This window comes from Helianthus annuus, chromosome 10 (assembly GCF_002127325.2).
Source record: "Helianthus annuus cultivar XRQ/B chromosome 10, HanXRQr2.0-SUNRISE, whole genome shotgun sequence".
NCBI lineage: Eukaryota > Viridiplantae > Streptophyta > Magnoliopsida > Asterales > Asteraceae > Helianthus > Helianthus annuus.
The window spans coordinates 107448122-107463264 of record NC_035442.2 but is presented as its reverse complement, the minus strand read 5'-3'; the positions used below and the strand labels follow the sequence as shown (position 1 = coordinate 107463264).

Here is a 15143-nt window from a genome sequence, read left to right as displayed (position 1 = left end):
ACCAAGTGTTTCGTCGAGTATGGTTTGTGGCGAAACACCCAAGTGTTTCGTCGAGTATGTTTTAACAGTTCATAAGTTTATATCAAGTTTATGTTATTTAACCAATCCAAAATGCAACTCATACGCAAACAATATACAATAACAGAGTTTGTGAACAAGTAACGTGCCTAGGAAAGACCTTGAAAACTCTGGTTGTCACATTTTATCTTGTTTAAAGAACAATGAACCAATGCCTTGGCTAAGGCCTCTTCTTGTTTTTCGTCCAACTTTGACGCTCCGCCTTGACCCCCTTTTGTTTCGGCTCACTTGCTTCACCAATATCATCGTCTTCATCCTCATATTCTTCTTCGTCCTCGCCACTATCTACATCCAAATGTTGTGTTTCGGGGACAACCTCTAAATCTTGGTCTTCATCGTAGATAGGAAGTGGGCGCTCGACATTCTCTCTTGATGATTGAATTGGCGGGGTCCTAAATGCAAATGGATTGAAGTCGGTTGTGAAGCTTGGGTGTGAAAATATTTGTGGTGGAAAATTAGGCATACCCCGATCATTTCACCGAACCATACCGAGTGCCCTAACAAGTAACAGAATAAAAGTCCAAATGACGACATTCTACCTAAACGTGTTGGAACATTTTTGTCTTTTGTTGTGGAGAAGGGTTGACTTGGCTCAACAAAGTTATTTTTGGACTGAAACGTAAAAAACCAAGGAAACCTTAAGGACTATTTATGTAACTCTCTAGTGTTTATCATCATCATCAATTCATCATGTTCAAACTTGGACGGGAGATAGGTACGGTCGATGCACGTTCATGGGCCCCGATGTACTCTGAACCTCATTTGATCTCATCATCCAACCCCTTCCCATCCAATGGTCCACAATTGCTGTCAGTCCCCATTTTGCCAGGTGGCGTATCACGTGAATGTTTACGTTAAATCCGGCTACACAGCTGATCACTACCCACTGGTTTTCATGTTCATTTTCAATTTTAATTTAAATTTAATTTAAAATGTTTTTTCTCTCTCTAAAATAGTAAAATTATGATCTGATTGTTCGTACCCTCACCGTACGTAACAAACCGCCGTTAACGTCACCGGAGATCCACCACGCCGGAGAACAAGAATATGATCTGATGATCGTATCCTCACCGTACGAAGCAAACCGTCATTAGCGTCATCGCCACCGTCACCGAAATCGTCGCCGGAGCCGGAGATCCACCACGCCGGAGAAGAAGATGACCGTCATTCGAAAGCGGAGATTCAACGCTTCTTGTTCTCGTTCTGCCTTCGTCTGTAACATTCTTCTTTTCCTTTTTGTTCCGACTTAGATTCGTTATTCGTAGGGTTTTGGATTCAGATCGTACTTTTTTTATGATTTATCTTCGTTGTTTGATGTGATGGAGTCGTGTTTGATTCTCTCTGTACTCTCCGATGACATCCTGTCACGGATTCTCGATCGTTTGCTCGACGATTTCGATCGGAAATCGTTTCGAGCGACGTGTAAAACGTTTCACCGAGTTGAATCGGTTCATCGGACTCGGTTGAAGTTCTGGCGACCTGAATTTGTTCCAGGTTTGTTACGGAATTACACGTGTGTAGACACGATTGATTTCTCCGTGTGTCCGCGGATCCACGACGGATCGGTTTCGGTGTTGTTGAGTGACGTCAGCTGTTTAGGTTGGGCGCGTAGGTTGAAGAAGGTTGTGTTGTCTAGAACGACGTCGTTGAGGTTTTCTGGATTGGAGATTCTAGTCGCTTCATGCCCTAGGTTGCAGGCGGTGGATGTGTCACATTGTTATCAGTTTGGAGATAGAGAGGCGGCAGCGTTGTCGTGTGCGGCGGAGTTGAGGGAGGTTAAGTTGGATAAGTGTTTGAGATTGACGGATGTAGGTTTGGCTAAGATTGCTATCAGGTGTCAGAAGTTAGAGAAGTTGAGTTTGAAATGGTGTTTGGAGATTACTGATTTGGGGATTGATCTGTTATCTAATAAGTGTTTGAGATTGAAGCATCTCTGCATTTCATACCTCAAGGTATAAACGATTCAGTTTCGTGTTATTGATTAATGTTATTACTACAGAATTTTGACTGCATGTCGTTTTTATCTTCTTTTTTGTAGATAAGTGATGAGTCGCTAAGGTCGATAACTAATTTGAAAAAGCTGGAGGTGTTACTAATGGTGGGGTGCGGATTGGTGAGCGATGAAGGCTTGAATTTTATTGGAAATGGTTGCCCTTCACTTCAGGTTATTGGTCCTTCTGATTGCTTGTCTTTTTTACTTTTAGGTATTTAATTTCTTGCATTTATTGTGAGCTTTTGGATGATACTTGATGAATACGAATGGCTTTATAAATTTGTGTTAATCTATGTTTATGGTTACATGTTAACCTGAATCTTGTCTACTATACTTGCACTAATTTTACATTTATGTCACATTAACTGCAATGCATACAAAATCACTTCCTCTGTCCACAAAGGAAAATGTTAAACCCTCTAAATTATATTCATATTTTTTCTTCCAGTGGAGACCTTTGGAGTCGCATCGATTGTTGACCAATGTATGTTTGGAGGATTTACATTCCTTTCCAAACTAAATAACTAATGCAGTTTAACTAAGCACATGGTTTAATAAATAGTTAAGTATTGATGAAATGACCATAAGGCACATTGTTTGGTTTTAGTTATAAGGACATTACCGTAAATCTAAAAGTTGCTCAAAAGAAAACTTTTCATTAATTGGGACAGTCAAAAATGTTAAGTATTGCCTTTTTCTACTGGAATATTTGCAACTTCAGATAGTTTGATTGTCAGCGTTCTTCTCTTATATTGCTAGCAATGTACTACTTTATTGTAATAACTAGCCTAAATCTATAGATTTGCAGCTATGCTAACCGTAAGAGTCAACTCTAAAAGCGGCCTATAATCTATTTAAAAACAGCATATGATCAGCTTTAGCACACCCTTAACAAGTGTAACTGCTTTAATCCATTCTTGCAAACTATGTAGTTAATATCCTGATATATCATATCACCGATATATCCGATATATTAGTGATATAGTGATATATCGGTTATCAGTCCCCTACCGTAATATTGGTGCGAGTAAAGTCCTTTTTGAGTCCCTGTGGTTTGTGTATTTTAACCATTTGAATCCAAAAACCAAACTTGTCTTGATTTGAGTCCCTGTGCTCTCTCATTTTAACCATTTGAGTCCCTGTGGTCTCTAATTTTAACCATTTGAATCCAAAAATCAAATGTTTCTAATTTGAATGTTGTTTACGTTTTGGATTCAAATGGTTAAAATTAGAAACCACAGGGACTCGAATCAAGACAAGTTTGGTTTTTGGATTCAAATGGTTAAAATGCACAAACCACAAGGACTCAAAAAGAACTTTACTCGGTGCGAGATATCGGTACCGATAATATCGGCGATATTGATCGATATTTGACCAATATATCACCGATTTTCCTGATATAAGTACATTTCTTCATATTTTTGCCATTCATCTTTCCTCTTATTGCTGCTATTAGTGTTTTAAGTCTTGTTAGTTGTTACTGTTAAATGTTAGTGTTTTAACTCTTAGTCAGTTCCTACTTGCTACAATTGTTAGTGTTTTGCAAGTTGCAAAAGGTTAATTTGTTAATGGTAGGAGATTATACTGAATTGTTAGTGTTAAGTTGCTATATATATAAATTTAGCATGATATTAAATTTACCGATATCCCACCGATATCCCACCGCGATAACAAATATCTCAAATATCGGTCCTTGACCGATATCCGATATTTTACCGCATTAACTACTTAGCTTGCAAATACATATTTAGTGATTTCTGTATTAAGTATATGTCATTACGACTTTTTTCTGTATTAAGTGCATAAGTTATCAAAGATCTCTATGATGGTGAGGAACTCATGAACATCTTGCATCCAAAGAATCTACATGACTTTTAGCTTATAACTATAGTTTCTGGTTGCAGGTATTAGATGTATCGAGGTGTGAGCACGTGAGTTCTGCTGGCCTTGTTAGCGTCACTAGAGGGTGCATAGGCCTTCAAAAGCTCAATGCCGGTTACTACTTTCTCGTGAGTCTAATCCATTCCTGTATAGCTGTATATGAAGCTTGTATGCATATAATAATGTTCTTCCACACTAAAAGTGGTGTTTTATTGCACCAGGAGCTTTCCACCACTGTTTTTCAGAATTTTAAGGACTTGAAGTATCTGAAAACAATTAGAGTTGATGGAGCCCGAGTTAATGACTCTTTCTTTCAGATGATAAGCACTAATTGCTTGTTTTTGGTTGAAGTTGGACTGAGCAAATGTGAAGGTGTGAATGATGCAGGTGTTATGCAGCTTGCATATGGGCATCCTGGCTTGAAAGTACTTGATTTAACATGCTGTAATGATCTCACTGATATGGCAATATCAGCTATAGCACACTCATGTACGAAACTTTTGTGCCTCAAGTTAGAGTCTTGCTCTCTGCTCACTGAAAAAAGTTTTAGTTTTATTGGGTCATCATGTGTATTACTAGTGGAGCTCGATCTAACAGAATGTTGTATAAATGACAAAGGTGAGTAACCCAAAATCTAGTCTTTTTTTCTTGATCACGGAGGTGACATATAACATATTTAACCCATTTACTAAATGGGTCAAGTTGGATTATGGTGTATCCTTAACAATTCAAATGGGTCGAAGGGTTAAAAGTCGGTCAAAGTGTAGACTACCTACCCCCTCTTGAATTGTTTATACTACCTTAAAGACAAAGGTCGGTGGCTTTTGCCACCGACCAATTCTATCCCCAACTTTACAATAATTGTAAATCTCAATTTGACCCCCTCAAGTTTCTAAAGTTTCGAGTTTACCCGAAAACGAATTTCTTACGTTTTTATTTCTTTATGTATGTGTCGGTATAAATTCAAGGTTGTCTACGCTTTAACGAAATTTTTGTTTGGTAATGAGTCGGGTCAATTATATAATGTTTTATGTACGTTTTGACGTAAATTTTGTTTGGAAACAAATCAGGTCAAATATAATACGTTTTCATTCGAGGGTATAAATTTGAGTTACTATACGTTTCGACGTAAATTTATTCGGAAACGAGTCGGGTCGATTGTAGTCTATATACTTTATCACGCCGCGTACGAAGCCAACACATGTGTTTATTTTATGTACGTTTTGAGTTGGTCTATATTTTGACGTAAATTTTGTTTGGAAACAAGTCAGGTCAAATATAATACATTTTCATTCAACGATATGAATCCGGATTACTCTACGTTTCAACATAAATTTAGTTCACAAACAAGTCGGGTTAATTGTAGTCTATAATTTATCACGTCGCATACGTTGCCGCCACAACATGCAGCGGGTAAAAAAACTAGTTTATAATAATTTCAACTTGTGCTTGTAACAACCTGTTTTGACTAATTACCCAACTTGTTACTTGCCCAACCTGCCCGGCCTGCCCATTTTTTCTCCTCTACTGTATACCTGTTATTTGCAACTCAACTTCATAAATCCATTATTTTTAACACATTTCACTATTCATATGTTTTCGTCAGGACTTGAATATCTGTCTAAATGTGTGGAGCTCCAGTGCTTAAGATTAGGGATCTGTACCGATATTTCAGGCAAGGGATTGTCCTACATTGCTTCAAACTGCAAAAACCTCAAAGAACTTGATCTATACCGGTACCATGTTTTCATTTATTACCACACCTTTTGATGTTTATGTTGTGTGTTTATCTAATCAAGTTCTTGTTTGGTTGTAGGTGTTTAAATGTTGGTGATGATGGGTTAGGTTTTATAGCAAGTGGCTGTAAAAAGATCCGGAAGCTAAACATGTGTTACTGCACTAAAATTACAGACATCGGGATGACATTTTTAAGCCAGTTGGAGGAGTTAACAGATTTGGAGATGCGCAGTATTTCTAAAGTCACAAGTGCGGGTCTGACAGCTGTTGCTTCGGGATGTAGGAAACTTTCGGAATTGGATATTAAACATTGTGGGAATATCAATGATGCCGGTTTTTGGTCACTTGGCTACTACTCTTGGAATTTGCAACAGGTATAATCGCATAATATACTGATTTTTTATTTGTCTTTACTTTTGAAAGCTAGTCGTACCTTGGTTTGACAGTTTAACTATCTTTTCATTTGGGGATGTTTGGAATTTTGGATATTAGTTTTGGAGTGGATTATCTTCTTGCTGGAGTTTGATATCTCATTAGTGAGTTTTTAATGTTTGGATTAAAACAAACTGTATTTATTTAAATATTTAGGGGTCAAATAAACCATCTGTTTTTCAAGAATGTCCTCTTGGGTCATTTTATTTATTGATTAATCAAATAAACATAAATTTTCTTGACAGTCAACATCTTATTTTTGATTATTACATCTTAGAAGAGCACATCCAAACAACCCCTACAACTTCTACGGCATGCATATATTCCAGCTTAATATTTGAGGGACTATTAAATAATCGATATCATAATCACTTTTAAACCGATTATAATTTTTTTGTATATATTTACATATATACTTTATCTCTGTCACCCACAATATTTCAGGCATCACAATTTGGAATCAACTTAGACCGTGGGGTATGGTGGGCGTGGATTATGGGGTATGGTGGGGTTTGGTGCGTCCACGTGGATTATGGGGCACCCAATACCGAAACCCAATTTCATAGGGGTATGGTTGGCGTGGCTGGGGTGGCGTGGCCAAGCCACATCACCTATATTTTTTTATATAGGAAAAAAGTTTTTTTTTTTTTTTTTTTTTTTTTTAATTCATGCCCAACGGCTAGCCCAAACGGCTAGTAGTCTTGGCCAACGAGGTTCCGCCATGTCATGATCGTAGCCCCGCCCAACGCCCGGGCTGAAACCCCCGCCCAAGGGGCCACGCCGAAACCCAAGCCCACCCAGGGTGGTGACGTGGGCGTTTGTACCCAACCCACGCCCCAACCCCCGCCCCATACCCCAAACCAAAAACCCTCTTTGGTTGTAGAAATTGTCGCGGTATTGTTGTTTAAAGCTGATTTTGAAAATAATTTTCAGTATCTTGGCTGCTATAGTTTTATGTATGTTCGCTTCATGATTACGCGATTTCTCAACCATTGTTGCTGCAATACGTGTTACCTTGATGCAGATTAATTTAAGCTTCTGTGATGTATCCGATGTCGGTTTGTGCATGATGATGTCTAACTTGACACGCCTACAAGACGTGAAGATGGTGAACCTGACAAAAGTGTCGGTAAGAGGGTATGAACTTGCACTTAGGACTTCTTGTGCTCGACTTAAAAAGGTTAAGGTGCTTGCTTCACTCAGGCCACTTCTTTCGGTTGAGTTACTTGAGGCTCTTGGTGCAAGTGGTTGTAGAATTAGATGGGATTAATTACATGTTTGATAAAACTGTATCACTTAAGTGTTGTATGAATAAATATGTGTGTGAAGTCTTGGAGTTCCATGGAGATGATTTTGACCCGAAATTTACATCATGTATGCCCTTTAAATAATACCAAATTTGTATCAAATACAGTGGTAAAATTCAAAATGGCACAATCTCAACACAGACAAAAGAATGGCAGTATGAAAGAACACTTGATCCTTAACTGACACCACCATGTTCAGGGTCATCTTCATCCTGTTGAATGCAGATTGATTGATGTGTTGGGGACAAGGGATGATTGTGTTCCTATAACCAGGAAAGCATCTAGTTTTCGTTATCCGAATTCACATTTAAAGTCTTGAATATCAAAGCCTCAGACTTTCGAATTGCTTTCAGGAACAGCCCTTTTTCTCCAGCCGCTCAACTTGGATGGGGTATGGACCGAGGGTAACCGAAATCTCCAAGAGCGAACCTACATGGTAGCCGGATATTGAAAGGTCCTTTGTGCAAGATATAACCAATGAAGAAAGAGAATGTGAAACATTAATTAAGAGATATATAGGCTATAGGGTGTGGTGATAATCCTTATGGTCACCATGACCTTCCACATCAGCGTCATGTCAGTCACTTTTTTTTTTTTTTTTTTTTTTTTTAAAGATGTCACCCACTTTTAAGGCTATAGGGTGTGGTCATGATCCTTATGGCCACTATGACCCTTCACGTCACTGTCATATCACTCACCTTTAATCCACCATCCAAAACAACTACCCTAATGGTGTGGTCATGACTTAAATCATTATCCCCTTATTTATTTTAATTTATCTTTATCTAAAGGAAAGAATTTCTTGAAAAATAGAAAGGATGACTATGATTGCCACGGTTTAATCCATGCAAACCATGGTGCATCATTCAAGGGTATGGTGTAGCCTTTCATTCGTGTTCCTAGATGGCAAATCATGTCTCAACCATGATCTCCACACCCTTTAGCCTAATCCATCATCCAAAACCACTACCCTAAGGGTATAGTTCCGACTCAAATCACTATTCTCTTATTCTAATTTATTTTTGTGAAAAGGAAAATAAAATATTAAAAAGAAAAGGAGGCTCATGGTTGACATGGCTTAATCCATGCAAACCATGGTGTAGCAATTCAATAATAATCTTACGTGACGATTGATGATCCAACTCATTACCCCATACCCTTTGGCCTAATAAGATGCATAGCTAGTAGGGTATCAAAAGGTGTCTGTGAGTTTGTAAGACTTTATAGGTTATTAAAAGAAATTTAATTAAAAGACTTCATAGTTAATTAGTTAAAAAATAATCAACGTAATATATTTCTACAGGTAGAGGATCCTGTAAAAAGTCCAACTTTTGTGAGAAGTGTGAGAAATAATTTGGGAATAACAAGTGTCCCTTATCTTAATTAATTCAAAAGGGTATGTTAGTAATTGTCCATTCTTATCAACTAATTGATTTCCAAAGATAACTGCCAAAAATATCAGGCGATATATTAGGGATGTGATTCGAATTCGATTTGTTCTATACATTTAATTGTTTACGGTAAGTTCTTGTTGTAGTGTTATATTCCCCAGTCAATAGTGTTATATTATGTACAAGTATCTTTAATCTCCTTTTCATAGTGTTTTATCTCCAGCAATAGTGTTTTATTCTGTATAGTGTCTTACAGTAAACAGATAGTGTTATATCTTTCTATAGTGTTTTATCATGTAATATATTGTTCCTTTTCATAGTGTTTTATCCTCATCAATAGTGTTTTATTATGTATAGTGTCTTACAGTAAACAGATAGTGTTATATCTTTCTATAGTGTTTTATCATGTAATATATTGTTCCTTTTCATAGTGTTTTATCCCCCCATCAACAGTGTTTTATTTATGTATAATGTCTTACAGTAAACAGATAGTGTTATATCTTCCTATAGTGTTTTATCATGTAATATACTGTTCTTTATAGTGTTATAAAAAGTTGTTGTGAAGGAAATCGAAGAATTTATTTCAGTACGAGAAATTCGCTGATTTTTTAGGAGTTTGATGGGGGTTTTGAAACAGTTACCATAAATTCGCTGATTTATAGGAGATTGATGAGGATTTTGAAACGGTTACCATATTTGAAACGTTGGAAAAGTCAATATTGCCCTTTAATTTTATATAAGGTCCTTCTAATTAAAACACAATTTACATTTTATACCCTATTGATCTCAACCATTAGATCAAATATCCAATGGTTTAAAACACTTCTTACCCTTCTCACATTTTAGACACTTTTTACCATATCCCTACCCTATTTCTACATATATTTTTTGTGTAGGAAATTAGATAAAATCATTTAAGTATAATTAAAATAAATAACTTTGGTATCTGAGAAGGTAGCGCGCGTATGACTTTGGAAGATGGTTTTTAATTTTTTATAGCTTTCGAAAAGGTATCCATTATTCCCACACCCCTGTAATTTTATTTTCACGTCCCTAAGTGTATATGGATCATATAAGTTTATACGACCCGTACAGAATGCTGTTGCATAGAAATAAATGAAGTTGAATGTTTTTTTTGTTTTACACGTATACGGGCCGTATAACATTATACGAGCGACCAGGACTAAAGCTCTCCCCGCACGACGCGGGGAAGTGAATTGACCGCGTTTGACTTGGTACACGTCGCGTCACGCGGCCTTCTACCTTATGCTCCACGCGCGACGTGGGGAGCCTGTTTTCGGATAAAGTTACGAGCTGTTGTTGGGTTTGAGCTGAGTTTTCATATATAAACATCATTATACAATACAAGCTCATAACCCTATGAATTGGAGTTGGGCATAGGCGATTTTTGGAGTTCGAAGAAAAGGAATTGAAGATTTCTAAGCTTTGGTTGAAGATTCGAAAGTCCGAGATCAAGTGGCTCGTGATTAATCATTCGGGTTTTTACATTCTCTTATTTTCTTTGATTCAAACCATATTTTCCTTTCGTTCATTGATCTATGTTCTTATATTCATGATGTAACTTGGCTAAAAACTTTAAAACTAACTAGGTAGGATAATTTTATGACAAAGTTTAGATTTTTATTGGTTTTGATTATTGTTTATGGATTGTTAATAAAGTAGAGAACTTGGTATTGTTGATTTGATGCATATGAGTACTTTGATTTGCTTGATTTTATGTTTATTATCTTCAGACGCATCTTGTTGAATGTCTTTCATATGATAGGTTCGTGTTAGACGATAATCACTTGTGGTTTAATTTTTATAGTTAATTGGCCAATACACCATAGGTGAGAGATTATCAGTTCGTCTAGGTTGTTAGATCGCTAAAATTAGGATCTTTGTGAACGTTAGTTTACCTTACAACTCTTGCTAATCGAGTCAAACCAATTTACCGTAGTTACCTTAGACTTTTAGACCGTGAAGCAATTGTCAAATTAAGGTACTTTAGTAACATAATCGGAAAGCCGTGGGAAGTCCATAGTAACCGGTAGTTTAACAGCTTTCTAGGTCTCCATAGTTGCCTTCTCGAGAGGGGTCGAGGGTCCTGTTCGGTTATCTAGTGAGTATAGTATTTCAAGATCTCGGTTTCATAACATAGTCATACCAATAGAAAACCAAACCAAGTAGTGTAGGATTCCAGCCTTGGTAGTCGTTTCATCATGATTTGAGTAAAACCCAAAGTCTAATTTTGCTTCTTAATTCGTTCGTTTTAGTTAGTATTTAATTCAATTGCAATTTTAGGATTTTAACCCCCCCCCCTCAAAATATAAAAACAGTTAGTCGTGTCAGTCAATAGGTCTAGTGAGTCTAGTTTACATAATCAAAAAAGTCTCGTGGGTTCGATTTTTGGACTTACTTAGCTTTACTAGAGTCGATCGCTGGCTTGTCGGTTAGTAGTCTAGTCGAGTTTTAGAGAGTCTAGAGTATAACTTAGTGTCTAGATTAGGTTAATTTAGTTGTTAATTAATAAACTACTTTTAGCACATCACTTCTACATAATGATAAACAGCTCCGCATCCCCGCCTGAATGGAGATTGAGTACAGGCGGGTCAAACAAACCCGCACAAGTAAAAAACAAACAAACGCAAGCATAATATCAACTCAAAAATAAAAATAAAAACTGGCTCGTAATACAAACTCTACAACTAGGTCACATCTCAAAACCTCACTCAGGAGCCTTTTCCTTTATCTAACCCAGTCCAGCCTGTTCAATTCCACCTGTTCCTTAAAATTAATTAAAATTTTAATAGTGGAATTTCTAAACCTTTTAACATTTTCAAATGGGTCAGGCCATCAATACTTAAACTTACCTAGACTAAACCTGATTCGTGGCATGTAATAAGAAGGATAGTGTTGTGTAAACTTCAGTGGTTCCTCCTTCTTCTTCTTTAGGTACCATCTTCGAATCCTCAGAAGGTGTTGATCTAGGCTCTTTCTCGCCCTCTTCCATGTTCTTGATCGTGATGGTAGTCCATCTTCTAACTTCTCAACGGGCCAGCTATCCAACTCTTCAGCCACTTCCTCTTCTTCTATGTTTGGTGTATTTTTTATCTCCATGGTCGATTCCCTATAAGTAATGTCTCTAAATAGGCAAGGTCACCAATGTCACCCCCCAACCGATGGCGGAATCATCGGGGCGCGGCACTGAGCGAAACAGATTGTCCAAGAGAAATTCCATAACAACTACTTTACCGAATAGTTAATATTATGTCCCATACCATAACCTATTAAGCAAGTAAATTATTACAGACAATGATATCTCAAAGACGAATAACATGTTCCGACAACTCAGATTTAAAATAAAATAAATTGTCTTTGTTTCTAGACTCTCAATCCTACTCGATTCCATGAGGAGCAAGCAAAGCATCCTAAGCATTCAAACACCTGTCACATACGTTAAAATAAAGGTCAATACACATAGTGTAAAGGTGAGCATACAAGTTTGATATAGTATAATAGAGTTCGAAATCGTTTACGCATAACCAGCATGTAACATGTACAAAGTGAAGGAAAGTAGGTTATCGACAGAGAAATATGCACAGACGTGACTGCGAGTTGTAGAATGCGCAACACATATCCCCACTGGGACACGTGAAGTAAAGCCCTTAACAACCCCTGTCCACTACAGGTGCTGAGTCCAAACTATAGTACTATCGTTACTAAGGTGTCAGGCAACAATCACTGTGTTAACATAACATACAAGTATTCATCGAATAACACGTAGCATGCAATAACGGTCAGCGTATAAATAGTATTTGCGTTGTGTGTCGATTGTGATTTAGAATAAGTAACGTATGTAACACCTAAAAGTGCGTAAAGCAAAAAGGGTTCGAGTATACTCACAGATAGCGTTTAACAAGTTAAACACTGTCTTGGATTTAAGGGAGCGCTGGGAGATTAGCCTGGACAGTTAATGATAGCATAAACGAAAAGCAACGCGTAAAACGAGAAGAATGACTAAGTGTCGAGTGGCAACCCGATCGGATGGCTATCCGATCGGTTGACCATTCGATCAGATGTCAATCCGTTCGGATGGCCATCCGATCGGTTGGCCATTCGATTGGATTGACATTCGTTTGGTAAGGATGTGTTTGTGTATGATGGCTTTGAAGTTTTCGTTGTAGCATTTTGAAAACAGAGAAGTATCTCTACCTTTCAGGTCGATCGATCGAACGGTCGTTCGATCGGTTGGCGATCCGATTGGCAGGACACTTAGTGAGAACAAGTTCACAGCAGGATGGTCACTCGATCGGATAGCTATCTGATCGATTGGCAATCCGTTAGCTACTGATGATCTTTGAAAATTATGAAAATGATTAAGTGTCGAAGTTCCAAATGTCACATGATCGAATGGTCGTTCGATCGGACGGCTATCCGATCGGATGGCTATCCGATCGGGCGGTAATCCGTCTCAACATACCAAATCGTCTTGAACTTGATTATTTTGAAAGTTTTGCAGTTTGATCGAGACGGTGTGATAACATGCTAAACAACAGAACCCCATCATGACCCAAGTTATCCGATCGAACAGGAATCACCCTAGTCCGATCAGTTAACTTGTTCAAGACGGTTGTTCATGTTTAACCCGAAACCGGCAGTCACTTGGATAGAACCCAGATCTTGAACCAACACAACACTAAGAAGGAGTAGAAGATTAGAACGAGCTCCGATTCTATCGGTTTTGAGTGCATTGAGTGTAAAAGAGTTGAAAGAAAGTTAGAAAACCATCTTTCAATCCTTTTAACCATGAATATGTGTTGATTTATGCGAAAACATTGATTAATCTTGTGGAAATCCTTCAGTTCTGAGTTGTTCTTGGTGGAATTAGGTAAAGTCTTGAAGTTCATAAGAACTCCATGATGACACCTAGAACACCCCCAAATCCGTTGATTTCACGGTTAAAAGTTAAGATTCAAAAGAGAAAATGATGAAGAAGTGTGTGTAGATCATAGAAGTACAAGATTTAGGTTGAAAACTTACAAGAATCGCGAGAAATTGAGAGAAAGAAGGTCCTGAGCGCGCTGGTCGAGTGAGAGAGCTGTCACATCACAAATCATGTGACAGGAGGGTATTTATAGGGTTTCCAAAAGAGGAAAGTGCACAAGAGTCGAACAGCCACTCGATCGAGTGGGTTTTGCGTGTTGAGTTTCGGCGTTTCGATTCGCGTGTTGAGCGTTGCGATGCGATAGAATTACCCATTAGTTTCACAAATAATAGGGCTGGCAATTTTGACACGAACACGATAACACGACACAAACCTACACGAAGTTAACAGGTTTCGTGTTTGGCCTTAATAGGTTTCGTGTCTAAACAGGTCGACACGATAAGACCTATTTAAGTTTCGTGTCTAAATAGGTTAAAACCCGTTAACCTGTTAAGACCCGTTAATGACATGCTAAGAATTTTAACTAAAAAAAATATATCAGGTATTTCAATATTTCATGAGACGCGGGGTGGGTGGTATACCTAGAGTCCTAATTTTGAAATTCATTTAACAATTCACGCTCCAAAGTGAAAGTCTGAACCCTAAAAAAACTCTCCAGTCTCCAGCAGCCGTCATCGACGAACACCACAACCATCGTCGTTCGCCTGGTCCGTTCATCGTTCAGCATCATCATTCAACTACTCATCATTCACCTTGTCGGCAAGATTCTCATCTGTTCTGTTCATCATTCAACATCGACGAGACGACGACAACCATCGCCGTTCGCCCACTCCGTTCATCGTTTTATTCGTCTGTTGTCCGCCGGCAAGCTATTCAGGTAAGTAAAATATTCGGTCACTATCATTCTGTTTTGATTCATCTTTTGTTATGAGTTATGTTTCTGCTTAGATTCAATAGTTACTTATTAACGAAGTGTTATACTAAGTGTTCTGATTCATCTGCTTAGATTCAACAGTTACTAATTAAAGAAGTGTTGTACTAAGGGTTCTGATTCAACAGTTACTGTTGTTATGAGTTATGTTCTAATTCATCTGTTGTTATGAGTTATTATACTAAGTTTCATATGACTGATTCACGAAGTAAGTGTTATATGATTGATTCATGAAGTAAGAAACAGAAACAGTTACTGTTGTTATGAGTTATGTTCTGATTCATCTGTTGTTATGAGTTATTCAACAGTTACTGTTGTTATGAGTTGTGTTCTGATTAGTCTGTTGTTATGAGTTATGATTCACGAGTTATTATACTATGTTCTGATTCATCTGTTGTTATGAGTTATTAAACAGAATATACAAACAGAATCTGAAACAATTTGT

At 37.6% G+C, this 15143-nt stretch overlaps 1 protein-coding gene across 1 annotated transcript; it reads left to right on the top strand.

The window, feature by feature from the left end:
• The first annotated feature begins 840 nt into the window (after window positions 1-840).
• LOC110884981 (F-box/LRR-repeat protein 3) lies at window positions 841-7530 on the top strand. Its single transcript, XM_022132659.2, has 7 exons — window positions 841-2030; window positions 2117-2242; window positions 3976-4080; window positions 4174-4570; window positions 5559-5688; window positions 5769-6063; window positions 7146-7530. Exons 1-7 carry the CDS (start codon window positions 1398-1400, stop codon window positions 7389-7391), a joined length of 1932 nt encoding a protein of 643 aa, XP_021988351.1. The 5' UTR covers window positions 841-1397; the 3' UTR covers window positions 7392-7530.
• The last annotated feature ends 7613 nt before the right edge of the window (window positions 7531-15143 follow it).

Coding starts and splice junctions, on each gene's coding strand:
- LOC110884981 (XM_022132659.2), top strand. CDS start 1,398: ATGGAGTCGTGTTTGATTCTCTCTGTACTCTCCGATGACATCCTGTCA. Junction 2,243..3,975: donor ATGGTTGCCCTTCACTTCAG/GTTATTGGTCCT, acceptor TTCTGGTTGCAG/GTATTAGATGTATCGAGGTG. Junction 5,689..5,768: donor AAAGAACTTGATCTATACCG/GTACCATGTTTT, acceptor GTTTGGTTGTAG/GTGTTTAAATGTTGGTGATG.